The 27,306-nt window shown below is 37.3% G+C and overlaps 3 protein-coding genes across 7 annotated transcripts in view; all 3 read right to left on the bottom strand.

Moving 5' to 3' along the window:
* The window catches only part of LOC113105077 (metastasis suppressor protein 1-like), a 51,231-nt gene extending 42,811 nt beyond the window's left edge, over positions 1-8,420 (bottom strand). For 2 of the 3 annotated variants that reach the window (XM_026266184.1, XM_026266185.1), the window contains exon 1: positions 7,715-8,420. In XM_026266184.1, the coding sequence (XP_026121969.1) occupies positions 7,715-7,786 (72 nt within the window). In that variant the 5' untranslated portion in view covers positions 7,787-8,420. The remainder of the gene's footprint in view (positions 1-7,714) is intronic. The other variant, XM_026266183.1, reaches the window with a different exon arrangement.
* A 2,363-nt stretch (positions 8,421-10,783) lies between these two features.
* On the bottom strand, positions 10,784-16,661 carry LOC113105079 (oxidative stress-induced growth inhibitor 2-like). 3 transcript variants are annotated; one of them, XM_026266186.1, is made up of 6 exons: positions 16,442-16,661; positions 14,966-15,033; positions 14,386-14,522; positions 14,012-14,203; positions 13,448-13,539; positions 10,784-13,280 (listed from the first exon to the last, which is right to left on the bottom strand). In XM_026266186.1, the coding sequence occupies exons 2-6, from the start codon at positions 15,021-15,023 to the stop codon at positions 12,236-12,238; spliced, it is 1,524 nt and encodes a 507-aa protein (XP_026121971.1). In that variant the 5' UTR covers positions 15,024-15,033; positions 16,442-16,661; the 3' UTR covers positions 10,784-12,235. The 3 variants fall into 3 exon arrangements, with proteins under 3 accessions (XP_026121971.1, XP_026121972.1, XP_026121974.1); XM_026266187.1 differs by having other exon boundaries at positions 16,558-16,648; XM_026266189.1 differs by having other exon boundaries at positions 16,554-16,636.
* Positions 16,662-20,075: 3,414 nt separating this feature from the next.
* Positions 20,076-26,334, bottom strand: LOC113105076 (phosphatidylinositol glycan anchor biosynthesis class U protein-like). The gene is made up of 12 exons (XM_026266182.1): positions 26,171-26,334; positions 25,551-25,615; positions 25,413-25,472; positions 25,136-25,198; positions 24,900-25,009; positions 24,710-24,810; positions 24,086-24,183; positions 23,849-24,003; positions 23,622-23,765; positions 23,411-23,535; positions 22,736-22,878; positions 20,076-22,060 (listed from the first exon to the last, which is right to left on the bottom strand). Exons 1-12 carry the CDS (start codon positions 26,298-26,300, stop codon positions 21,947-21,949), a joined length of 1,308 nt encoding a protein of 435 aa, XP_026121967.1. The 5' UTR covers positions 26,301-26,334; the 3' UTR covers positions 20,076-21,946.
* Positions 26,335-27,306: the final 972 nt, after the last annotated feature.

Genomic DNA, 27,306 nt, shown 5'->3' with positions numbered 1-27,306 from the left:
TTTCTTAACTGTACTGCAATGAATAATAGTAGCAATGCAAATGCAAAACTATTTCGTGCAGCACTTTCACCTATTAAATCTCAAAGGCAATAAATCGCGATTAGGCAGAAGCTGCGATTGTTATGCATATCTTTCAGTGAAGCACAGTTCTGTGATCAGCAGTAAATCTCCATCCGAAAGCCAGAGGACGCTCTCATGCTGAAAATCCAAATATGCCCTGAAGAAGAAATCCAGGACATGCCTATCGCTGGAGCTGAATTAAGACAAGTTTTAACTGCTTTCATTGATTCAACGCAAAGACAATTTATAAGAGACATGCCACTTCCTCAATCCTCCATTCAACTATATAAGGAAAACCAGTAACGGCAAAGATGGCGGTTGTATCCACATGTCCCGCCCCTCTCGCTGGAAAGCCAATCATCTGCTTTTAAAAGTCAAGCCAGGAAACATTTAAGCCTATCGTCTGGTTCCACTCACGCATGCGCTAAGTTGAGGAAACCTTGCGCATGCATAGTAAAAGTATAACCTGTGGGAAAAATTTTCTATACATGCAGTTTTTATCTCCCGGTGACCAGTGAAAGTGCAGTTCTGTCTTGTTAGACTGAAATAGCTGCCCAAAGGCATTGCCAAGATGGCAGCCGAGTGGCACGACTTGCCTAAAAGGACTTTGTTCAACGTGACTAATGAACACACGACTACGGCAATATATGGTTAATCTGAGTTATTATTATAATTTTTAGGATAAAAATAATTTACTACTGCATTTCAAAGACAAACTTTCATAATCATGAAAACCCTAACCATCAAGGTTTAAAAATACTTTAGGATGTGTACATGATAAGGCTGCACGATGTGTCATTTAAGCATCGATATCACGATGCACGAATCCACGATAATCACATTGCAGGATGTGCGATGTAGGCTGTTGTAGTTGATCCGTTATTCATAAACTGTATGGGCCAGATGCTCCCCGGCCCTTGACAAATGTGATTTGTGGATTATATATTGGGCGGCAGTGGCTCATGTAGTTTGTCTACAAACCGGAAGGTTGGTGGTTCAATCCCCGACTCCACATGACCAAGTGTCGAGGTGTCCTTGAGCAAGACACCTAACCCCAGCTGCTCCCGACGAGCTGGATGTTGCCTTGAATGTGACACCGCAGTCGGTGTGTGAATGGGTGAATGTTAGGCAACTTGTAAATCGCTTGTGGATGGCCATGGGTAGGGCTTGGATAAACGATTATTTTTTAAACGATTAATCTAGCGATTATTTTTTCGATGTATCGATTAAACTAACGATTAATTTTTGCAGACCAATTCGATTTTGATTATCTCCCCATTAATTGACTACTAACAATTTATACATGTTGATTTACATATCTGAATGAAAAAAACATGAATTCCTTAACATTGCAATATATGTTTATTGCTCTTAAAATTACAAAATAAAAGACTGACTAAGAATGCATTACTTTGCACTTCTATAGAGATAGCATTCAATAAAACCTTCAAAAAAACACAGTTCACTGAAACAAGCTTACTTAACACATAGGGCTATTACTGAAAAAAGTTCTTCTTTCAGATGAAAATAACGACAACTTGATGTCTAGCATTCAATAAAAAATTTTCTTGTTTAGAGCTTGAAAGAATACAGTAAACTATGTAAACTTGAGGGCATTAAGCTAATACAGAGAGTGCTTTTCAAAAAAAAAATATATATATAAATAGTGGGAGCCAGCAGCCTGTCATGGAGAAGAAAAAAAAAAATCTCAGAATTCTCCACGTGAAACTTTGGCGTTCTATCGTGTCTAATGATTTTGGTTAATATGCACGAGGGAGGGATGGGAGGGAGAGAGAGAGAGAGAGAGAGAGAGAGCGCTCGTGTAGTTTGAAGACTGTGAGTCCGCGAGCGCCCGTGAAACTTTGATGTTTTGCCCTTTTTCTATCGTGTTTAATGATTTTGATTAATATGCACAAGGGAGAGAGAGAGAGCAAGAAGCAATCGTGTTGTTTGAAGACTGTGAGTGCGCGCGTGCGCAGCCGGGGCTCTCTCTCTCGTACGCGCCCTGTCATTCTACATCACTCACCAATCAAATAAGGCTTTGACAGCCACCAAAAAAAAGATCAATGCAGAAAAACCCCTGGATTGGTTATATAACGTTGGACATAATGTTGATCCGGCCATCGCGTATATTCAGCGCACATAAGGTAAACGTTTTGCAAACGTTTTTTAGAGAAATAAAAACAGGTCGACGAATCGATGCGCATATTTTGCGTATTTTTTGCGTCAACGTTATCGATGACCTCGACGCGTTGTCCCAGCCCTAGCCATGGGGTCTGTTGAAAGCGCTATATAAATGCAGTCCATTTACCATTTAATAGCGCATCTTAACCATCATAGAGTTTTTAAGTCCTGTCAGTTTAACAGGGCATATAAGAATGAGCAGAGAGAGAGAGCGAGCGAGAACAAGAGCGAAAGAGCCCCGACCGCGCACGCACGCTCACCTTCACCATCTTCAAACAACAAGAGCGCTGTCTTGCTCTCTCTCCCTCACGCATATTAATCGAAATCAATTGACACGAATGGTGTCCAAAAAAAAAAAAAACTATCCAGTGATGAAATGTTTTCGGTGTTGTCAAATCTTGTGCGATATCCTAAACTGCAGAGATAATTACACAATGCACACGTCTGATTCTCGAATGAATGATTCCTTTGAACCAATTCAATTGAATGAATGGTTTAAACAACTGACCTGTCCAACACTGAACTCACGAGACATCTGAATTGGTGTATAAAAAAATCTGTAACACTTTACAATAATGTCCTATTTATTAAACTATTTAACTACATTATTTTACATTTACTATTACTAAACTGCACTATAGCCTTCATTGTTGTAATCAAAAGTTGTACAGTATTTGTTAACATAGTTACTGCACTGTACAGTAACATTACCAAACCAAGAACATTTGTTTTTATAAACGAAGATATACAAAGATTAATAAATATAGTAACAAAATAATTGCTCGTGGTCAGTTCATGTTAGTTAACATGATAACAATTCAAACCATATCCTAAAGTTACAAGCAAATAATTTACTCTAATTTAAATAATACTATCATTTAAAATGAGAATGTAAGTGTGCATCCCTTTTTGTTTGTAAGAAAAAAATTTGATTAGATTTCATATCGCAATATATAATCGCAGAAATAATAAATATCGCAATGTAATTTTTTCCCAGTATCGTGTAGCCCTAGTACATGATGACAGAATTGCCTTTTTTTTGTCAGCTATCCCTTTGATTACGTGCAATTCTTGACTTGCACAATTTTTTTGGTGAACAAAAACTGGCAAAATTTCCACAGAACACAAACTTGTTCTGTGAAGAGCTGTAACACTTGAAACTGAGAAGCATGAATCACAGACCATACCAGAAAAAAAAAAAAAAAATTCAATGGTGTGAAAGGAAAAATTAAGTAATGTGCATTCCAGAAAACACTTGCTTCAATCCATTAACGTCAAGCAAAGCAGAAAAAACAAACCCATGACAACCAAGCTCACATCCCTCACTACTTAACACTGCTAAACATCAAATTCTTAAAAGAAACAACTTATTTCTGACCAGTGACATTTGTCTCCGATTACAATTTATCTTTTTACTTTTGTATTTCACAGCCTACGCTTACACTAAGGGCTGTCAACATAAGTGACATTTTACCCAAGTAAGCAGCAGCTAGCGAGGCACTTTACATACATTACTCTTGAACATTTGGGAAATCAGGTGCAACACTGAGTACAACCTAAGAGGGGAGGAAGCATACAGACATTAGATCTACCCAAAATAACAATTTCAATGTAGACTAGTATAACAGAATGATTTCTTACAAATACCTGACATCTGGCATGTGGAAATAGCTACTTAGTCCTGCTTATTTAAGTAATAGTATTAAAGCTTTGCTCATTGTATTATTTGATTCAAAACTTCTGCTTGATTACAAAGCACACCAAGCAAATATCTTAATATGATCTTTAAAGAGCCACACAGATGGGAAATAAAAAAATACCTGTATTACAGTGTATGATATAGCTGTCCATCAGTGTAAACAATGTGCAAAGTAATTAAACCAAAAAGTACACGATTTATAAAGTCATTGGCTTCTAAAGTAAGGAGTCGACTCTGAATCGCTGAAACGAGTCGTTATAGATTTCAAATCTTTTGCCCATCACTATGTACGTCACTAGGAACACTTTGCATAATAATCTCCGCCTACCGTATTGGGAGAAACGGAACTCTGCCCTGCCCCACCCCCCCCACACAGACGCTCTGGTTGGTGTGATAGCATCATGTCGAGGAGACAGTGTGTTTTTAATTGTAAAGGCATGTTTGTTTTATTTTCACTGCCAAAGAATGAAGATCAGAAGAACCAATGGCTAAAATTCATTTTCACCACAATACCAGAGCAGTACAACAAATCCCTTTTGTTGTGTTCACAACATTTCACTGATGACTGCTTTTCTAATCTCGGTGAGTACAAGGCGGGATTTTCAAAGCATTTGGCCATAAAAGAGGGTTCATTATCAACTTTATTTAGAACAACGAGCATCTCCGAATCACAACGCGAAGTATGATTATGAAGTTGTGTGTTTGTTTTCTCCCGAGCATCTTATCAGTATGTGTGCTGTCTGCAGCCTGTCTCCGCTGATCTTCATTTACAAACACGTCAATAAAATGAAGTGTAACTCCGTGAATACTCAACGAAGAGACATGAGAGAGATATCTATAGAAAGCTTGACATGTCTACTTTAAAACTAAACAAATGTTGCCGAAAACAGATATTCTGTGATAAAGTAATCCATATGAAAACAACGCAATGTCTGTTTTTGGATTAACTAAACCGTTAAAGAGATAGTTTACCCACAAATGAAAATTTGATGTTTATCTGCTTACCCCCAGGGCATCCTAGATGTAGGTGACTTTGTTTCTTCAGTAGAACACAAAATTAGATTTTGAACTCAAACCATTGCAGTCTATCAGTCTTATAATGTAACAGGGTGGGAATCACGGCTTTGGGAGTACAAAAACATACACAAACAAAATCAAATTAAACACTGCGGCTCGTAACGATACATTGATGTGTAAAGATACAAAACCATCCGTCTGACCATTGACACTCCTAATTGAGTTTGTAGATAGAGTGTCAATTGTCCAATTGAGAGATAGGTGGCAGTAATAGGGCTGTGCAAAAAATCGAATGCGATTTTCATGCACATCTCATCAGTAAAGACGCTCCTGTAATTAGAAGTATATCTCCAGCATGTGCGTTCAGATCAGGGTTGCCAGGATTTCACAACAAATCCTGCCCAGTTGCTTCTCAAAGCTAGCCCAATCGCGCTTCCAGAAGGTTCCCTGATAAAAATCACTTCCCGGGGTTAAAATATACGTTTATTTATCAGGGTTGTCTTGGTAAAATTAGCATTTTAGGGGCTAAATATCACGTTATTTGTAATGGGCTCACTTTGACCCGCGGACATGAAAAACAACCGCAGACTTGGCAACACTGGTTGGCATTTACTACACTGAGCCGTAATTCACTGACAATCTACACAAAATCGATGTTAAAATCTCAGGTGATTCTTTGTTGATTTTGAAAACGATTTTGTGTTAGTTGTCGGTAGACTACGGCTGACAGTTTTGTGTCTTTACACATCAATGTATCGTCATGAGCCTCAGTGTTTAATTTGGTTTTGTTTGAGTATATTTTTGGACTCCAAAAGCCATGATCCTCATCCACTTACATTATACGACTGATAGACTGCAACGGTTTGAGTTCAAGATCTCTGTTTGTGTTCTACTGAAGAAACAAAGTCACCTACATGTTGGATGCCCTGGGGGTAAGTAGATAAACTTAAAATTTTCATTTTTGGGTGAACTATTTACCTTTAAATCTGGACAAAAATGTAAACTTTCACAGAAAACAGTTCACACTTCTCCATGCACTTGGACATCACTGCACTCTGTGGTCGGCACTATTTATTGGGTTGTTATAGATCACAAGCCAGCCATTGCCCCACAGCTATTTTTTTGTGAATCATAACTTTACATGCACACAAATTCACGCGAACACAAACAATAATGGGGATCTCCTGCACACTTCCCCCTTCATGTGAATCAATAGGCCTATTTCCACATTAACAGCACGCATACAAATGGATAGCTAGACATTGCCAAAAACCTCTGGTCCATTTATTCTCTCATGACTATAGCTTGACTGAGTACAAACAAAAACATAGAAACATTTTTATCATAAATGCAAAGCATTAAATGCCAAACAAGCAACAATCCGAGTTCCTAAAATACTGTGACCCACAATGTATTTGAACATTAAGAAATATGTGCTGTTGCATTACATAGAGCAACATTATTCATGTTACACTTTTTAACTTATATATGCTTTGAGAACACTAGTAGGTACAACAAAGAGTCAAAAAACGACATCCAATGCCTTTTTCCACATAAAATTATGCATAAACATCCTAATAGAAAAACTTTTATAACGACAAAAAAAAAACAATGCTTTGACTGAATGCATACTTGCAAACTGAGCCTTAATGTCTAGATTTTAGTACTATGAATAAAGCCTGAGTCACACGTTTACAACCGGATGTGACACACGTTAAAGACTTCCTGCTCACCTGTGCGCGCTCACACACAACTGCATTACAACACATTTTCAACGAGGAAAACGATTAGTCAGAGTTACTATAATAAACAACTGGCATGAGTAGTATTTGAAGAGTAATTCTGTTTTAAGGTTACAATGCATTAAAAGTCACCATCCAGTGTCTAAAAATGAACATCAACATTGCTGTTAGACAACAGGACATAACTTAAAAACGCACGAGACTGTTAACTAGAACTTCTGACAGATGATAAACCAAGCGGACACATTTTAGATAGACTGATAGGCTGGATAATTGCTCAGCACTTTAATATATGCCATGTTACTATTAAATAAATATTATACTCATATACCATCGTATCTTCCGTGCTCATTTATATACACAGCCATATTTAAATTACATTTACCATAGTGTCCTTGATGTGCAGATCAAACAGTATGCTATATGAATATGATTCAGCCATGGTGCCATCTGTTAACATATTTACAACAGGGTATTATGGTAATACCATATTTTTTGACATTGTATAGATCTTGCATTAACATGTATATAAACAAAACATGGATGTAACGTTACTAAGATGGTACTCCAAGCTCCAATGTATTTAAAAGAATACCAACGTGCTTGTCAAATTAGCCATATTAATAAAATGCTAGTTTTATGTTAGTGAGACAGCAATCCATTTGAAGTGGCTTTGAACAAGGAAGGTGGAATAACCAAATATGTTTCTACTGTATATTACTAAACAAATAACCTAAATGTATTCAGTCTTTCTAACTAGTAAATGCTCTCGTATATCCGAGAGGATCAGCCTACACGGATGTAAATGGAGATTTGAAGGGGACACACATCACAGGGCGCCTGGATTCACATCTATCAGCAGCCGGCCAACCACAGAACTGTTGCCAACCCTCCAGAACAGCTGGAAAATAACTTATTCCGAGCCTTTCTACAGACAGACTACAAACCCACCCATGGTGCTGGGGGGAAATCAAAGCATCGGGTGTGTTATTTCAATTTGAGAGGGACTCACCTTCATATCGTTCATGATGATTTGGAAGAGCCCTCCCAAAGCGCTGCACTCCTTTTCCATTCCCGCATCCATTTTACCACACGCGCAGTGCTGCTTATGAAAGCTCGCCTCGAAACCCGCTGTCAGTATCTGAAGGGTGCAGTACGATGCTGTTTTTGAAGGCTACCGTGTGAATAAGGCAAAAGTGGATAAATTAAAGCAAAAATAGTGAGTGTTATTCCGCTGATTGGCTGACTGGCGCAAGTAAACTAGTCCCGGCCACGCAACTTACTAAACCTCTAAAAATACGTCGCATCGCCACGACAAAAGTGGATAAAAAGCCTAAAAATTGGATTTTTAAAAATAAGTATCCAGGTCAAAAAAGTGCCACGTAAGCACAGGTAAACCCGCAGGAAAAACCGACCGTTGAAAGTCTGCGCCGAAGTACCTGGCTCGGCGTTTTCAAAATCTTGGCTCTGCTGGATCGATAGCCACGTTAGTTTAGAGCGCGACAACCGCCGTATTTTTTATTCCTCATGGTTTCATTCAGTCGATCCAGCCGCTGATATGTCCTTTATAGAGATAATATTGAGCGGTTGCCGTTTGAAATAGCTTTTCGGGTGAAATGAATACAGCAAAACCTGACTAAAGTTTCGGCTCCTGATAGATTCCACAGTGTAAGTGGTAAACATTCACTATTGGCTCGGTCGCTCTCGCGCTTTCTAACCCGTTTCTGTGGCTGACGACGAACTCAAACGGGGGCGGAGCACGAGTACTTCGGACATGTTCGTGCTTTTCCGTTAATTTTGTCATAACATTCAAGTAGTTGATGTATGTAAATAATATGTGAACCTGAAACAAAAAACAAGTTATAAGGGTCAATTATGTATGCATTATCTGCAAGCTGGATAAATGAGCTTTCCATTGATGTATGGTTTGTTAGGTTAGGACAATATTTGGCCGAGATACAGCTATTTGAATATCTGTTTTTTGAGGGTGCAAAAAATTATTTAATTATTATATTATATTAAGTCCTTAGCAATGCATATTACTAATAAAACAAATGTGTTTTTATATTTTTACGGCACTAAATGTACAAAATATCTTAATGGAACATCCTAATTATTTATTTTATGTGAAATAAAAATAATATAATTTTGACCCATACAATGTATTGTTGACTATTGCTACAAAAATATACCTGTTCTACTCATAACTGGTTTTGTGGTCCAGGGTCACATATAATATATGTATGACCTATATTATAATATGACCTCATAATAGACACAATATTAAATGTTTGTACTTTTAAAAACATTTAAGACAAACAAGTAAAAGCAAAAATGTGAACCAACTGCAAAAATAGTTACCAACTGCATCACTGTTTATAACCATTTTTCTCTTCTTCTGTAGCCTACACAGAAGAGCTGGTGTTCAGGGATTCATATCATCTATGAGTCAGCATCACTGTAATCTTGCCCAGCCTTGTGCTGTTACCTGACATTATGAAATGAGTCCACCTCTCAGCTCAGCGGTCTCATAGCAACGCAGACATGATGAAGTCAGCATCACGTCCTCCAGTGGCCACCTGTCTGTCTGTAGGAGAGAGCGGAGGTCACCTTGTTCATCAGTCTGCAAAGGGCTTCCCACACAGCTTCGTGTGCCCACTCACAGCACAAACATCCAAACCCACAGAGTCCATGGAAGGCAGTGTCTTTAAGTGTTGCTATAAAATTAACAGGTCATTTCATATATACATAAATAAGTGTAAAACCACACACAAAGTATCTTTTCATTTGTTTAATTTGCATTAGAACATTAGAAGTAAACATTTTAGAATTCATTTCTCTTGAAAAGAGCTATTTCTAACTGAATAAAAAAAAATTAATCGTAATTTATTTTTTATTTTATTTTTTGTTAGTACAGATGTCCTTAAGGCTTAGGCTCTAGTAAATGCTTCCATCTAGTGGTGAAACTTTAGTAGTGATTTGTAATATGTGATGTGCTACTGGTGTATTACAGAAATTACAGTACATATTTTGTACTGCCTATTTTTTTTTACATCATTTTAATATTTCTGTATATATTATGTATGCCATATTTTAATATATTTAATAATTAAACATATTTTTTTAAAAAAGCAATATTAAAGAAAATATTTGAAGAACTCTAGACTTTGAATTCAAAATTAACTCAATACCTGCTTGTAGTTTAACCAACACACAAAAGCCATGTTGTTATCATGTGACCCTTTTATGGATGGAAAAGTTTGAATTTTTTTTTTTTTTTAAGTCTAAACTTTTTAAAACCTTAGTGGCTTTACCAACATTCTTAAAACTGCACAGACCAGTAACAAAATAATGACCGAAATTACAAATTTATACAAAAGAATATATTTGACTCCAGTTCGTCTTGGTAAGATATATACTGGTGCATCCCCATTGTGCAATAGATACAAGACACACAGGGGCACCGTTATGCATATTTGTTTGGAACTGTGAAAAATTAAATGAGTTTTGGGATTCTGTACATGAGTTCTCTGTGATGACCCTGGGGAAAACATATCACAAGACTCTTTTAAAATACATTTTTGGGGTGGACTTAAATGAAACATTAGACTCTCTATTTATAAAAAGGATAGGTGTGATTTCTTATGTATCTAAGAAATGAATTTTACTGAATTGGAAAAAAGAACAACCACCTACATTTGAATTATTTAAATGTATTATAAACGACACACTACATATGGAATATTTAACATACAGCTTTAAAAACTAAATCCGCATATTCTTGGAGACCTGGAATATATAAATATATTTTCATCTACTATGAACCCCCTTTGACTCATGGTATAATTTTTCACCTACTGTTAACACAAATTTCTCCATTTCATGTGCTATAACTTTGTTTCAGTTTTAATTTGCTCATACAAAATGAACCTGTTGATGTATGTACTACATTTGTATACTCTGATAATGTTTAATGTGCAATGATTGTATTGTTTTGTTTGTTATGTTGTAAACTGATAAATAAAAATAAAAACTGCACAGACCAAGTAGTAGTCATAGATAGACAAATGAATACACAGTATTGTTTTCAGGCTCCAGTTTATTATTTTAAAAAAAAAGTATTTGACTGCAACAACGCATGTAGATAAACTATACATAAAAAAGTACAAACATGTTTTATCAGAGCTGCCGGGGTTCATAACTTACACGCAATTAATGCAGCAGTAATAGTTTTTAGATAAAAAAAAAAAAAGGAGGTTGCATCATAATCATGAATAATCTTCTTGAAGGAACAATATATGCATTTGTTTTGATTTTGCAATCATTGCATCAAAAGGTCCTCTAGGTCATATATTTGGCCCATGTCGGTTAACACAACGTTGAATAAGCTTATGGAGGATTAATAATTAATTCAAATAACGTCATGATAGATCATGTCTGATGCAATGTTGCTGGCTTCACTCACGGCGTGCAAAGGCCCTCTTGTGGTCAGTTTTGTAAGAGCAGCCGGACCTCACTGAGCTTGGCTTTAGGTTTGTAACAGCATCATGCAACAAGGACGTCTTAAACTTTAAAGAGCCCTAATTCTAGACACTCAAGTCTGGTTTGCTGGTATAACCGAGGATTCACTACAATTGAAGGCAATGTACGGGAGACAAGAAGAAGAAACTACAATGATCTTTCTGATTTTTCAGGTCCACTATGATTTCTACATTCACTGAAGAAGACAGTAAGAGGGTTAGTACCACCATTGATACAACAGCAGCATTTGCTTGGCAAAGATAAGTTTTGTGTTTTCCTTACATGAAGGAAATATTAGATTTGAAAACACTGAGCCTACAAAAGTTAATTTGGCACAACAGAACATGATTGCTGTGAGAACAGGAGTAGTGTTTCGAGTGAGCAGCCATGGAAAAATAAATCCCTGAAGTGTTAAAGCACCATGTGTCTGAAGACTCAGATTAATGTTCAGAGGTGGGTTAGTTAGACATTAACAACAAAAAAATGTGTCCGTGCGCTGTGGGATGTGGGAACGGTCATGAACTGTTCAACAACTGATTCCTTTGTGTCAGTTGGAGCAGAACCACTGAGCATTTTCTGACATACATGTGGATTCTGGAATAGATAGCTATGTGTGACCAAGGAGCACAAAACCAGTCTTAAGTTGCTATAGCCAAAAATACATTGTATGGGTCAAAATCTTTAGGATATTAAGATTATGTGCCATGAATATATTTTGTAAATTTCCTACCATTAATAACTTCAGTTTTTGATTAGTAATATGCATTGCTAAGGACTTTAATGATGATTTTCTCAGTATTTCGTTTTTTTTGCCACCTCAGATTCCAGATTTTCAAATATTTGCATCTCGGCAAAATATTGTCCAATCTATACATCAATGAAACTATTATTTATTCAGCTTTCAGATGATGTATAAATCTCAATTTTGACTAATTTTACATTTAACACTTGTTTTGTGGTCCAGGGTCACGTATATCAAAACTCTTTTCACCCCTTAAAAGTCAAAGTCTTTTCATGCTTCCAGTGTACAGTTAGTCAGTTGAATATTCAATGAGCTCGCTGTGCAATTCTCTTGACGTTTTTTACTTCGTTTTCGGGCGATATCACACACAATGGCCAAAGCTCCACCTTTCAGAAACCGCACAAAGTTCTCACCCACCAGCGGACCCATGGCATACATCCCAGGCTCCTTCACACACTCATACGTGTATGGATCCACGTCTAGCGGGTTCCGCCGGCAACTGATTGGCTCTTCCGAGTCCAACGCCAGCGGACCACCATGTTCGGGGAGGAATGACAGGTTGGGATGGGCACCAATCAAAACGAGCGCCATTGAGACTTGCAGCACAGTCTGTTTCCCTCCCTCATCCTCAAGCACACACTTGCCATCAGATCTGAAGGCAGCCACATGGTGCTTTGGGAAACTGAGGTAACCAGGATAACAGTTGCCATCAGCAGGTGAAGAAAGAGGCTGGTTGGACAGATTGGCCACCGTCTCACCCCCTTTGCACTGTTGTTGGCTCATCATTTGATGCACTTTGTGGTACTCTGGGTAGAGGAGCTTGGGCAGCTGGTTGAAGATGAGTGCCGGATCGCTCACAGGTCGTCTAAAGGCGTGATATACAGGAGTGTTTAAGTGGTGAGCTGCGAGAACGGCATCTGCTGCCGTCAACCCAGCACCGACCACAAGAACCGGCTCTGAAGCGCTGTCCAAGCGGCCTGACGAAATGGCAGCTTCCAGCTCCCAGAAGCTGTGGCAAACGAAAGGAAGGTTTTCACCTTCCACGTCGAGACGGGCAGGGATGTCGTGGGTCCCTGTGGCAAGCACCACATTCTCGGCATAGACCGCGAAAGGGACTTCAATTTCTTCACCACTGCTTGCTCTTTTCTGGAGGCCTTGGATCTTCCAAACGGAGCGGCCAGATTCAAGGGAAACACGAGACACTGAGGTCACGGTGGTGCCGCAAGCAAAGCTCTTCTCCAGACCCATTTTAGTCACATAGTGCTGATAGTACGAGGCAATCTCAGCTGGTGTGGCCCGGTCATTACGTAGATTTCTGCACACACAAACCAAACAAACAGTATTGATCATTTGGAGCACCAGAAAGTGTTCTACACATAATGCCTTTTCCACAAAAAAACCCACAATATGAAAAACGCATTACACCATAACAAACATTATTCTCTTCATTAACTTTAATGTTTCTGTTTAACTTCTTTATACCTTCGTTTATCTCTCATCCATTCCTTCAGCTTCACACCAGGAAGTTCCATCCAGTTAGCCAAGCTGAGTGTCAGCATTGAGCCCTCCATCGCCTGCAGGCATCAAACAAAATAAACACAAATTGACATCTTGGAATGAAGCAGGCAGAGCACAAGAATGACATCTGATCAGACTGGTGCGAAAACACAACAGAAGACACTGTTTCAGTTGTTCTCAGACACGCAACTATTAATCACATGAGTTCTTTTCCATCAGTACCTTCTAAGTGTTTTTCCTCAGGGCTTTCCTTGTGTATTAGAGTAAACCTCACATTTTCATGTATTTTACTCATTGCTCTTTATCACATGACATTATTAGGAATACAGCTTTGCAAAGCATCTCCAAAATGAGAAGATAATTTTTTTTTTTTTTAGATTTCGGAGTGAAACATGACTTGCACGTGTATTTGGGACACATAGTAGAGCTTCACAAAAAAAAAAAACAAAAAAAAAAAAAAAAAGAGACCAATGTGTCTGCTGAGGAATTCGCGAAGACGCCAGAAATATGTTAGGTGTGGTTACTTACATGCCAGGCCCCTCCAGGTGGTCCCTTCCCCAGCACTAGGTGAGGTGTGGCCCTTTCTGGCTCATGTCTCCATATCAGCGGGGAGGCGCACTCCACCCCAAAGTCACCATCTGGAAGAAGGAGGGCGTCGAACAGCACAGCCACAGGGTTTGATGAACGCCCTTCTACACCCTCACACAGGTACTCCAGATCCTACATGTACATAAGACAACAAAACTGTTCTTTTTTCTGTATTTGAACATGAGAATGTGTGTCATTGGCAACATTCCCTAATCTTTGTAGTGGTCTATAGGGGCTTTTGGTGAAAAAAAATAATAGATTACCACTTGTTATGTAAAGAGGTGTGGTAAATGTGAATTATGTGTGTGCATTACCTGGTCAAACAAAGACAGATGAGGATTCTCTTTCAGCTTGTTATGCAAAATTGGGTTGGGATGGAAGCCATCGGGGGAAAGGTAAGGTGTGTATCCCGACAGCAAATAAGAGAGACAAATCCCTGATGGTCCATTACCTGAAATACAGTGATGCATGTGAATACTGGAAATGCTCTATACAGATCAGAACAAGAGATCTCACTGTTTTTAAGATGATATAATCTCACATTTAAACATGGTAAAGCTAACTGACGTGAAAGAATTTTCAAAGTAAACAAAATATTTAATAAACAAAAATGCAAGGGATTCTGGATGTGCAGAACATGGTTGAATAACATGCCTTCCAAGGCATTCTGTAGAGTTCTGCACGCACAGATTCCACTTGAGCCTGTTCTAGTTAATTCTGGACCTTGGCTGCAATGCATTTTAATTTGCTCAGAGAAGTACAGTCTAGAACAGAGGAAAGGGAGAGAGAAACAACAGAATAAAAATAGAATGGTTTTGCATGCCTAATGCATGTAAATGTACATTAACAATTCCGAGAGCTCGTGGTAAACAAATATATAATGACAACTCTTACCAACAATGACAACAGGCAGGATATCATCAGAAAATATGTCTTTGTTGTACAGCTCCATAGTGGTTCACCTGTTACATACAAAAAGAGAATAAATGGCGAGCTGCAAAAGCATAAACCCCCGCCCAATTTACACAATACAAGATCACTCCATCCAATTTCCACTTTCTTAGTCATGACCAGTAAAGTGACTCATATTTTCCTCTTGTATTATAGAACCCTATATAATCTGCATTACAGTAAGGCAAACTTTACATTAGCTTCAGCCGGCACTTCTTACGAATCAACCGATGTATAGTTACATAATAAGTTCAGTGTAACCATGAGTGCGCAGAATTTCTTAAAGGGACAGCGCCTGTTTAAAACGGTTCGCTCCAGGGTCAAAATCGCCAAGTCATTTTGAATTGCGATCGCACGACATGCTAGATGTCTAGTACACCTATTAATACACAAATACAAAGCTCTGCTGCTGATTTCACTTAAATATATACACGTGTAATACACGTGACCGAGTTTACAGACTTTTTCCTGTAAACTCGGGGGGCGTGTGTGCCTAAAACGGAGTACGTGCAAGACGTTTTTATGTTTGTTTTGGACAGTTTATAAAAATGCAGTTTTATAAAAAACTTAATGTCCATCTCATAAAAAGTTTAGCAGACACAAATCATTCAAGTTCAACGTTTAGAAACCATAAGCACGTAGCTTTAAAGCGTGATAACGCAGTTACCAACGTGTGAACTGGAAAGCAAAACTGTGGGACTGCTCATTTAAGCCACTTGAGACGTTTCCCCCCAACTGACCCGCAAATTGTGAATAATTTTTGATTGAAAAGAAGGTCGCCGCGCGTGCACGGGTCAGTTCTGAAGTCCATTCAAGGAACTAAACCGCACGCTTTCACTTGTGCCTATATTTAAAGACACAGTTCACGCAAAAGTTAAACTACGGTGACACTCACGATCATGTTCTTCCAAATGTGACGAAACCAAAACTCTTAGTAAGCTTTCTTAATGTGGCACACACGCTATGGAAGTGAATGGCGACAGTCCCTAACATTCTGCATTCTACACTCCTGTCATTTCTCTTTCACTTTTAATATATGTGATAATGCATTTAATAACGGAGATATTTGCGCTCCACAGAACTTTCCAGAGCAGTCGACATGCGTTTCCCAGTGATGGCTTCATCGTTTCACAGTCGCATTGTGCGAAGCGAGCCTCACCGCACACTGTTAAACTGGTCAGATGCGCGAATAGCCTGATCAGACATGCTGTCGCGAGACAATTTCCATATCCGACGGACACATTACGACGCAACACCAAATTAAGGAAACAAGAACAAAGATGAGTTGAAATGACCCAAGAGATGAGATGAGTGCAAAACGTGACGCATTTCATCAAATCACGATTGAAAATGATGTCAAATATTCTAATGTAACTTACACTGGCGTGATGAGCGTAAACCAAAAATCATGTAAGTTACCTGTAATGCAAATTTCCAAGATCCGAATAACTCGCAGTTGACGTAAGATAGCAATTCTTGAATATACAAGCAGAGCGGCTGCGTAGATATTTTAAATGGAAAGGTAAAATACCCACGCAGCTTTCTCCGGTTGTTCTTCTGTGTGGCTGTAATGAGAGATGCCGCAGCACCGTTAGAGCCTTAAGAAGATACTCTCATGCGCTAATGGGTTTTATAATTCTTCTTCAGCGTCCGCCCATAAGAGCCAATCATCGAGCGAAGACGTGACGCTTGGCATTATGATTGGTTGGGTGAAGGTTGACGCAAAGAGCGTGTTCTAGCTTGTAGTTTTCCATTCACTGACAATGCTCTTATCCGATTGGTCTGAGTCTAGCGCTCACTTCACACCAGCCAATCAGCAAACACAGCGGCTTGAACGGTGTCGCCGCCATAGAAAACAGTGTTAAAACCCATAGATACGTATATATATCTATGTTAAAACCTGTTTTTATACAGTCTATGGTTAAAACCCATCACATCTCCATTTCAGAGAATTATTACCTTTATTGACCCCATAAACAATTATTTTAGCCTTTCTTTTGTTATACAAATGTGAATTATTATTTATTCACAAGACAAACATTTTGACGTTGAATGTTACAGAGTTTCAACAGCAATGAGAACTGCTAAAGGTTTATTTACTTAGTTTGTGAATTTGTCTGTATATAATTTTTTTTTCATTCAGCAAATCATTTTTATAGCCCTGGCTCTTTTTATTGTAGATACAGCATGAAAACAGATAAAAAAAATAAAAAAATAAAATAAAATAAAAATCTGACTGGGGAATATGGCTACTTGGTCAGGTGACACAGCAAAAAAGACTTCCTGTGACTTTGACCCCATTTTTGTAATTTATATTCCTTTTGTACTGAACTTTACACATGCTTAGTGTGCTGTTGTAAAATAGATGTAAACCCTTTACGACAATCCTCATATTTAAGTTACAACATAAAAACAATAATAGTACGTGACTGGGTGACATGCTTATAGGTCAGGCGATGCAGTATAACTAGTAAATAGTCTGGGCTACTTTCTTTGACCCCCACCCTGCTCAGAAGAAAAAGAAAGTTTCCATTGTTGGGAACTAATTACTTAAATCCTCATTCAAGGTCTTTTCTCCTGGGTCTATTTGGGTTCCCATAAACATTTTGTTGAGTTCTGAAAATAAGACCTTTTAATAAATAGCACAAGGGAACAGTGCCTGTTTGGCAACTTCAGTGCTTAAGTAGAACAGCATGTCTAGAAACATGATCAACTGTTCGAAAAAGGGAACCCTGTTGGTTGACTGTGGACTGTAATAATAAATTCAAATTTATCAATCAGTTCAGATGAAGGACAAATACTATATTCTTCTTCAGCAAAACCATGGTATTTTGATGTATAACATGGTACCATATTTATACACCACAACATTTACATAATCATCCGAGCCATTTCAATATACAGAATTACAAAGATTAGTATTGCAATGGTTCTAAAATGGTACGTGAAGAAAAACAAAGACTTATCTTGGGACATCGTCTAAATATTATCACAATGTTGACTGGGGTCTTGATAAAAGTTTAAGGTGTAGGAGGATTTGTTCTTGACCATCTAAACATTTAACCAAAGAACATGCTGTCTTTAGGACATTGTGATCCTTCATTAAGATTTATTAAGCCTCATCACACCGTGAGTTAAGACATCTGCAAACATAATGGAATATAATTTTTTTTCTCTTTTGGAATGTATCTCTATTTTGCATGAATTTGCTTAATTTTCGAGGGGTTGACAGGGTTACTGTTATCAGATTATCTAATCTGCATCCAAGATGTTTCTTCAGAATAATCCATATATTAAATAACTCAAATACGGGTATTTTTTGAATCATTAAACATTTACAGTCTGTAATTAGTGGGTTTAATATGCAAGCATATTGTTGTAGACCAAATGATTCATTTGAGTCCCTTACGCTCTACTTCAGCAGCCTCTTGCATCCTGCTGGCCAGTCAGCATATGACTCAACAACTTTTCAAAAGGCTTCTGAAAGCATTTCTCTTTAGTCTATCCAAGAGTCAACGGCACTCACAAAGAGAACCAAGTCTGTGTTATTACAAGGCATCGCTTCATCAGCTCAAGAGCGAAAGAATGGTTACATGAAAATCTGATTCAGCGGCTCACGTGCAGTTGTCATGGTAGCTCAGAAGTTATGTAAATGCTTATGCAACATTATTTAGACAATCTGCACAGAGGCCATGAGAATGAAAAGCAATTACAATGTTAAGCAAACTTGGGTTTGTATAATTGTATACATTTGTTATCATAGGTATCATGAACTAACAGCAAACAATAACTTTTTTCTGCTTGGGTAGCGTTAAAATATACACATGATTAATATCATATTAACTTGAAATCTTAAAACATTTTGTATTACATGTAGATATTAACATTGACCAAGATTAATAAATGTTATGAAAGTATTACTCATAGTTTTAGTTGGTTTCAACTATTGTTAACTTATGTTAACATTAGCTGTTTAAATTATGACCTACCTTGGATTCCAGTGACAGATGTCAAAGAAAGCTATCAAATATAAACTCAAACTATGATTTATTATGGATACTTTGACAGTTTTATAGATGAAGATAAATATTTAAATATAATCTAAAAACAAACATCTCAAGATAAATATAATAAAGCTTAACAACCTGTGGTTAAGTAATAATTGAATCCACTGAAAGAGGTGAAAGGACACCAAAACAATGCAAATGAAAAAAAAAAAAAAAAAAAAAAATATTGTGATTTATGCAGTGTCATTCTGACTTTCACCTGGCGTGACTGACGTATCCCAATAATGACTTAAAATTATAATGTAGTTTGTTGCAAATGCCAAGAAGCAAATATGTAGTCTTCTTAATAACTACTATACTTCAGAGTAGAAATGTAAATTGTATGCAAAAAAAAAAAAAAAAAAAACACTTAAAATGAACTAAACACCAAACATGAATTTCATAGTGCAGATGGGTTGAGTTTATGAAATAATTGGGAATAATGCTAAATCTCTTGACTTCACTATAGACAGCTTAAAGTATTCGGTGAACTAAAGCAGGTGTGGCATAAATGCCTGATTGTCAACATTTTTCTTTTATTTGTTTTTTTTTACTGCACTCAACATTGTTTCAGTGTCATCTGTCAGCGATATCTACAGAGCATGAAAGACTGTGACAACATTTTGACAGTCTTTAAAGGTATTTCACAACTAATACCTAAAGGTATTTCATTCATAGCTTTTACAAAACCTATAGCATCTATAGAATATATAGAACCCTTCAAATTTACTAAGAAGTCTATTCATTAGTTCACTCATCAAGTCATGATCCCAGCAGTGGTATGTAACTACTTGAACTGGGACACACAACACTTGCTGACATGATAGATTATACTTCTGGTTTCTACATAAAAACGCATGACAAGCTTAATTTAAACAGCATTTCTCCTTAAAGAAAACAGATCATAAGACTGCTTTTGTACACCCAAATAACGGATCATAAAGGGTGGATCTTTTATAAGTTTTGACAAAATCTCTTAAATCTAGAATCAACAGGGTTTAACAAAATAACACAACTGAGAAATAATCTTTATTGACATTTTAATGCCCATATCATTTACAGATGATTTCAAATCAGTGTTATGACATCCAAAACGAGTCAAACTTTCACGAGTAATGTGAAATGAAGGTTTGTAATGTGTAATACTTCAGTGTGCACATTTCTGAACCGCTGGCAGGCATTCAAAATAAAAACTCCTGAAAACACATTGAAGTTTTTCAAATTTCATTTAAGATAAAGATTCCCTGAAGCGAGCAGGAGAGAAGCCCTTAATTGTGCCAACCACAGACATGTTCACATTTCGCTGGCCATTCAAATGTTTCTTACTTGGTATCAAAAAAGCACATTTATGAACTTTAGTCTGTTGTTCAACTAAAGTAAAATAGAGTAGAAAAATGAATTCAAAAGAACACAATAAATAATTCCCATGAGGACTGAAAAAATGAAAATGGTACTTGCAAGTACAACAACTGCTCAATATGATCAAAGTCAGAAGTTTCAATCGAAATGCTGTGTATTATACTTCACAAAAACTTGTCTGAATCAGTATTTCTGACTTGTTGTCCAGTAACAATATCTTAGTGTCAAAACAAATTAAATTTCCTTTAAAATTATACTTAATATAAAACATGCTTTTTTTTACATTACTGATGTTTAATATTAAGCATAAAAAAAAATAGCCAATGTGGGAAGAGAAGCTAATTGAAAATGTATTTTGTGAAAACAAGTCTTTTTACATTTTAAACCTAATTCATTTATTTGTTTTAGGAAATCCATTTGCGTTATAAATGTCATTTAAGGTCAACATAAGGTGCGATAAGCCATGCCAGTGCATGTAGAAATGAAATGGCAAGCATATGTTCTACATCTACATCTTTATGACTTTAGAGATGACTTCCACACACTAGACTTTGAAACCACTGACCTGATTATCAAAGCCACCCGGATGTTTGCGTCTTCCTACCTGACCAAAGGGCCGAGTATTAGAAAAGTCTAGAATCGATACAGGCAATGGAAAATTCCACCATCTAAGATCTAGAAGGATGGTTGAACCACAAGAGTGACGGGTTATACAGGTGTGCAATAGTTCGGTTCACGTGCCCAGGTGCTAGATCAAAAGGACAGATCAAAGGAAATCCAGACGGTAAATTCCTAATGCCAAAGAAATCATAAAACAGAACAATAAACCAAATTCAAATCAGGGCCAATTTTAAAATGAATAAAATTGCAGTGCAGTTTAATCCCTAATTTTTTAAGAACATAAAACAAACAATCAAACTTAGTATCAAATGTGAATATTTTACCAACCTTTAATCCTCTTGCATTATTAATAGGTAAAAAAACAAAAAACAATAACCAAGTAAAGCATTCAGAGAACATTTGAAGATAACCATCTCTTCATATCATACTCTCAGGTAAAATATCCACAAAGGCGCTGAGGGGTCTTCAACTTGAAGTCTCCACATTCGTGTTACGCCCTCTGCTGACCATGACTTCAAACTGCAAGTCCAGCCAAACAACCTCACTTTTGGAATGGAGTTTAATAAAGAAGGCAAATCTTTCGAAACAATGAAAGACAAGTGAAACAAAAGTGAAAATAACTTTGTAGCCATCTCATGGGAGCCAAAATAGTTAAGTTCTGTAGCACTCAGATACTTCGGCTCCCATTATCAAAAAGTCTTGTACAAAACAGCTTTGATCCAAAAGGTGGTGTCAACATTCAAACATGAGGTAAAATGCTGAAAGTAATGGGGAAAAAGCAAAGGGGAGGCAAACGGAGGTGAGAGGAAAAAAAAAATGTAGTGTGAATGGAAATTGAAAAAGCAAAGATATCGGGTGTGAGGCAGTCGGTGAGGTCTCCAAGTCTTATGAAAGAAGGTCACTTTAACACTAGAGTGGCTTCAGTGCCATCTTTCTTCTGTAGATAGAGGCCGTGTGTCAGGTGATGTTCTCGACGCAGGTAGGCGTAGAAATAATCTGAAACCAGGAGGATCTGTGATGGTGTAAACACACATGACATCAGTTCATGCAATTCTGTCAACTAAAACAGTGCTCACTAAATGAACTTTCATTCTGAGGTCAAACGGACAACTCCCAAACTTCTAATATCTACAAAAAGATGAAATTTGTTCCAAGATTGTGAGGTGCACGTTCCTCACGGGTTATGTGGGGTGTGCCAGCTGTCTTGGTTAACCTAATACGGGACTGTTTAACTGAAACTAATACGAGTTAATGAATAATGAAACCTTGTTCCTACATCGATTTTTCCACCCATAATTTGACAGCCAAGTAGTTGTAAACACTGTCGTAGCTGAGCCGGTCAAACACCAGAAGCAAGGAGCGGATAACTGCTGCCATCTTTGCAGTTGACCTTCCAAACAACATAAATTTGCATAATGCATAAATGTAATTTTAATTAAATTTTTCATTACATTTTATAGCCATCATCTTTCTGTCATCAGGTTTTGTGTACTACCTCCATGAGTACAGGAAATACCTGGCATGACAGCTTCTGTCATGGCATAATTAATAGAATCTAACTGTACCTTGAGGCTAAGAGGTATAAGAAACCAGTTTTGATTAACTTAAGACTTGTGAGCAAACCAGACAATTTGGCAGCTGTATTTGCTATTGTGTTTAGTTGAAATGGCTTATCAAGACTCTTTACCTGTCCAAAGTTGAAGAGCAATGTGATGGCGTAGTAGAAATTAGAGTTGGCACTGCCAGCGTAAATCCAGAGATGCCAGAGCACAGGAAAGAGAGCGGAGCATGCCAACAGCACGCACGACACCAGAAAGATGTTCCTCAAAACTGAAATAAAGAGAGAAGAAAGAAATAAAGCAAACTCATTTCTACAAAAAGTAAAAAGCTTGCTAGCAGATTTCAGCTTTATCCAGTTAACCGAGTGCATGTCTATGCAGGCTTGCACGGAATCTGCATTGGATGCTTTTGTCTACATATTTCCTCAGAATTTAAATAGCAGTCATTCACAGAAGCCCAACTCCTTGCATCTGCGTCTATTTAATATTCCGCGAATACATTGTTTTCGGCTGCCAATAGAACTGCAGTGTCCCCTTTTTATCGCATTTTACCATGTTCAATTTTGATTTTCCTATGAAATTTGAAAATAGTACACACATTATTTGTAAAGGTGCTTTGAAAAAGTGCTTAATGTATTGAAGAGCACGGGATACACTCCACATTTGGTTAATTCACAAAGAAAAACCCACACAAAAGAAATGAAACTAAATTATATTTTGCTCAATTTACATGATATGCTCTTCTCCATTTTCCCGTTTCAATATCAAATCAGTCAACATGTCTAAATGAAACAGCTACTCACATCGGTAAAGGTGACTCCAGGCTGGCAAAAATGCCATGTAGAGGGCGACATCTCCCACAGTAGGGTACGACTTAAAGATGGAGATGATGGCAATCTGCATGAAGATGAGGAACACTGGATGCTCCCTGTTTGATTGAATCGTTTACCCATAAGAGTGCTATACATGCTAAATAAATACATCGCTCATCTTCAGGTATAATGCAGGACCTACTTGAGTTTGATGGAGAGCGGGATGGTGTAAAAAAAGACATTGATCTGAAAGACGCAGCTGAAGAAGAGACGGAAATGCTCAAACATCTCTGCAAAGAAGTACCAGAAGAGTCCGATGTTTGGAGTCAGGTCAGGGACAGATAATCTGTGGAATACACACACAGTGAATATTTGAATAAGACATTTGTATTTGGAGATAAAGCATGTGGCGTATGACTGCTGACTAACATGAATCCATAGACAGAAGGCATGAAGTCCCAGGAGCCCAGGAGGAAGAAAGAGAGTCCAGTGATCACCACCAGACTGCCCACATATATGAACGCATACTGAAGAGTGAAGAACCAGAAACTGCTCCTCCTCGGGTTCACTGGGATATATAACCTCTGAAAGAGACGGAGAGAGATAGAGGGAGATGTTTCATTTTGGCCATCAGAGCAGTGTTTCTTCATGAGTTCAGACTCTCACCTGCAGGAAGAACAGGAGTGCAGGAGCAAACAGGGTCAGAGGATAGATGGATTGATATGTAGCCAAGGCCAGCAATATCCCACTCAACAAGGCACTGCCTGATGAAATCACATACAGTAAACCACAGACAATTATGTTATACTTCATATGATTATAATAAATAACAGTCAAATATGAGCAGCTGATCATTTCTTAATTATTACTCAGATCAAAGACTGCTGATCCTAAATGTGTTTTGGATGATCTTTGTGACACACTTCACATCTGATTATTAATCAACTACATCATAATTAGCATATTAACTACTGTTAAAAAGTTTGGGGTCAGTAAGATTCTAAAAGGTCTCTTATGCTCACCAAGGCTGCATTTATTTGATTAAAATAAAGTAACACTGTAATATTTGGAAAAAATATTACAGTTTAAAATATATATTTTTTTTTATTTGAATATGGTTCAAAATGTAATTTATTCCTGTGATGCAAAGCTGAATCTTCAGCAGTCTTCAGTGTCACATGATGCTTCAGAAATCATTCTAATATGCTGATTTGCTGCTCAAGAGACATTTCAATTTTTTTGTGGAAACTGATCATCTTTTTCTTTTAAGTGTACACAGAGAACACTCACCTTTTAATGTACAGAAAATGAAGAGAGCAATAATGGCATTGTTCAGCCCACAAGTTGACTTTGCCACACAAGACAGGATGGTGAAGGGGTTTAACAAATAACTGGAAGACAATTAGGGAAATTAAATGATGCGCCTTACTTGTAAGGCTGAGTTTCTTTAATCTTGATTTAAAGCCAGATCAGAACTTACAACATGGCAACCTTGAGGGGGATATAAAACATTTCCTTCGGAGAGCGGAGGAGCTCCAAACAGTCGGCAGGATACCGGTCCGATTCCAAGGCATATTTCTGTTTTCTAAACTACAAAGCACACAAAGATAAATGTTCATTAATAATACATTTAATAATTTGAAAATATAATGAATTCATATGCTCTAACTTAAGACACATACACAGATATCAACACAAATGTTAGCTATAACTTACCACATCCTTGTTATAGATCTGAACTGAAAGATAAAGAGCCACCGCTGTGATTCCATCTGCTATCTGGAGACATAACGTTACATGAGCATACTTACAAGAAGTGAAATTTACAAAAACACAAACGCACAGTAATAGTTATAAACCATGATATTAATTCACAGCAACCTGGAAAATTTAACAGTAAATCAGATTTGAGATTGTTGCTACCAATTGCCATTTTTGCATGGTCTAATGATATAAGGAAACAAGAAAGACAATCAACAAAGTAAGCACTTACCATAAAAACAATCTCTGCATAGTCAACCGTAAAATGAAAGAGGTATATCATAAAGGGTGTCTGGAAGAAATAAAAAAACAACAGCTATTAAACACATCGAAAAAAAAAAAAGGCTTGAAAAAAAAAAAAATGACTTACTTCATGAAACACATCTCCTGAGTAAGGCGAGACCCCCAGATCCAACAAGGCAAGACCCTCTACAACTGTTTAATTAAAAAATCAATCATATTATGCATTTAACAGCTAACGAACTTAAGGACATTTCTCTCTAAATACACAAGTCATTTTATTCAAGGCAGTGAAGTGAACACTACTGTAACTGAAACAGATCTGTAAAGTTTTCCCTACTGAAACAATGCACCAAAATCACATCACTTCATAGAATGAACTCCAGTTTATCTCATATTTGTCAGACTGTATAAATATAACAAGGATGTTAGATGTAACATGGATCTGATGTAAAATCAAACTTAAAAACAATCTGCATTAATGCAATCCATTCAATACAAGACATACAGTAAATAGATATTAAGCTGTGTGCCACAACAGGCTGTGGAGAACAAATCTGCGTATTCCATTGATGCTGAATATTTAAAATCAGATATACAAGTAAACAATAATGTAACTAACAATAAAGCATGAAAACATAATTTGCTGAAAATATATTACATGCATAAACTGACAGCTCAGCAATGCTGCCATACATTACATACCATCGGTATACAGCATTCCCAAAAAGAAAAAATACATAATCATACCTCGTTTCCAAGCATTCAAAGGGGACACCACCTCGACCCTCTCTGAAATTATTTCTGCCAAACTGGATCGGAATAAAACGGCTCTTATTGTAACAGCTACTATCAGCAGTAGGGTTAAAGGAGCCGCCATTTTTGTCGCGAGGAAGAAGAGCCGCCATTTTTGTCGCTGCGTCTTTTACTGTCTATGGGAAGAAGCTGTCAGCGCGATGCACTCTGGGAAACGAAGTTCACCGTCACCTTCTCTAACGTTCATAAAGGAGAAAATGGGAGCTTTAGATAGTTTAATGGAAATTACAGTTAGGAATGCATGAGAACAAATGAAAGCTTCCACATACTGTATCATAGTCCTTGTGTGAACTCATTTAACAATACAGCGAAATACAGTGAGCAAAACATGACTCTGTGTGTGTGTGTGTGTGTGTGTGTGTGTGTGTCCTATTTTGGCCAATCATGTTATTCGCTGGTCTGTAAGATTTCATATTTCATTACAGTAATTCTTTATAATGTTCTCCATTGGATCCACAGTTTTTGATTTCCTTTTTCAATGCATTTTATTGTTGTTTTGGTATTATTTTAGCAAGTAAGTTGCTAAATGATTTGTAGCTTTTAATGTCCAAACAAAATGCAACGATAAAGAATTTATTAACGGACCTCCTCACCACTTCTCAAAAGTGTTAGGTTAAATTAAAATAATAGCTTTTCATAATGAAATGATCATAAAGGTTTAATTTGTCACGTGGGCTGGTTTGTAAGGATGGTGTATCGCATATACAGAGCAGGGTGAACATTAATCAGAACATTTTATTTCGTTTTCTACAGAAAGCCAAGTTTTTTGTGAGGATGAATGACTACAGATGGACACTTTTACTAAAATGTGGAACAGGATTCGAAACCGACCACAAGATGGCAGTGGTTGATCCCTCAATAGCTCCTGTTTATAAACCAATAATAGCCCAAGATAGTAAACGAGTTTCTTGTATTGCCCAAGAACACACCCGAACTCCCCTTAAGCTTGTAAAACTAATTTTGTTCACATGCACTCCAGCTTTATGTCCCATTACAGTCCTTCTAAACATATCAAGGACATGCTGACCCAGAAGGATCCCTATTACATAGCCAAAGAAACATTTATGGAT

This window comes from Carassius auratus, chromosome 6 (assembly GCF_003368295.1).
Source record: "Carassius auratus strain Wakin chromosome 6, ASM336829v1, whole genome shotgun sequence".
NCBI classification, from domain to species: Eukaryota; Metazoa; Chordata; class Actinopteri; order Cypriniformes; family Cyprinidae; genus Carassius; species Carassius auratus.
This window is presented reverse-complemented; position numbering and strand designations above follow the sequence as displayed.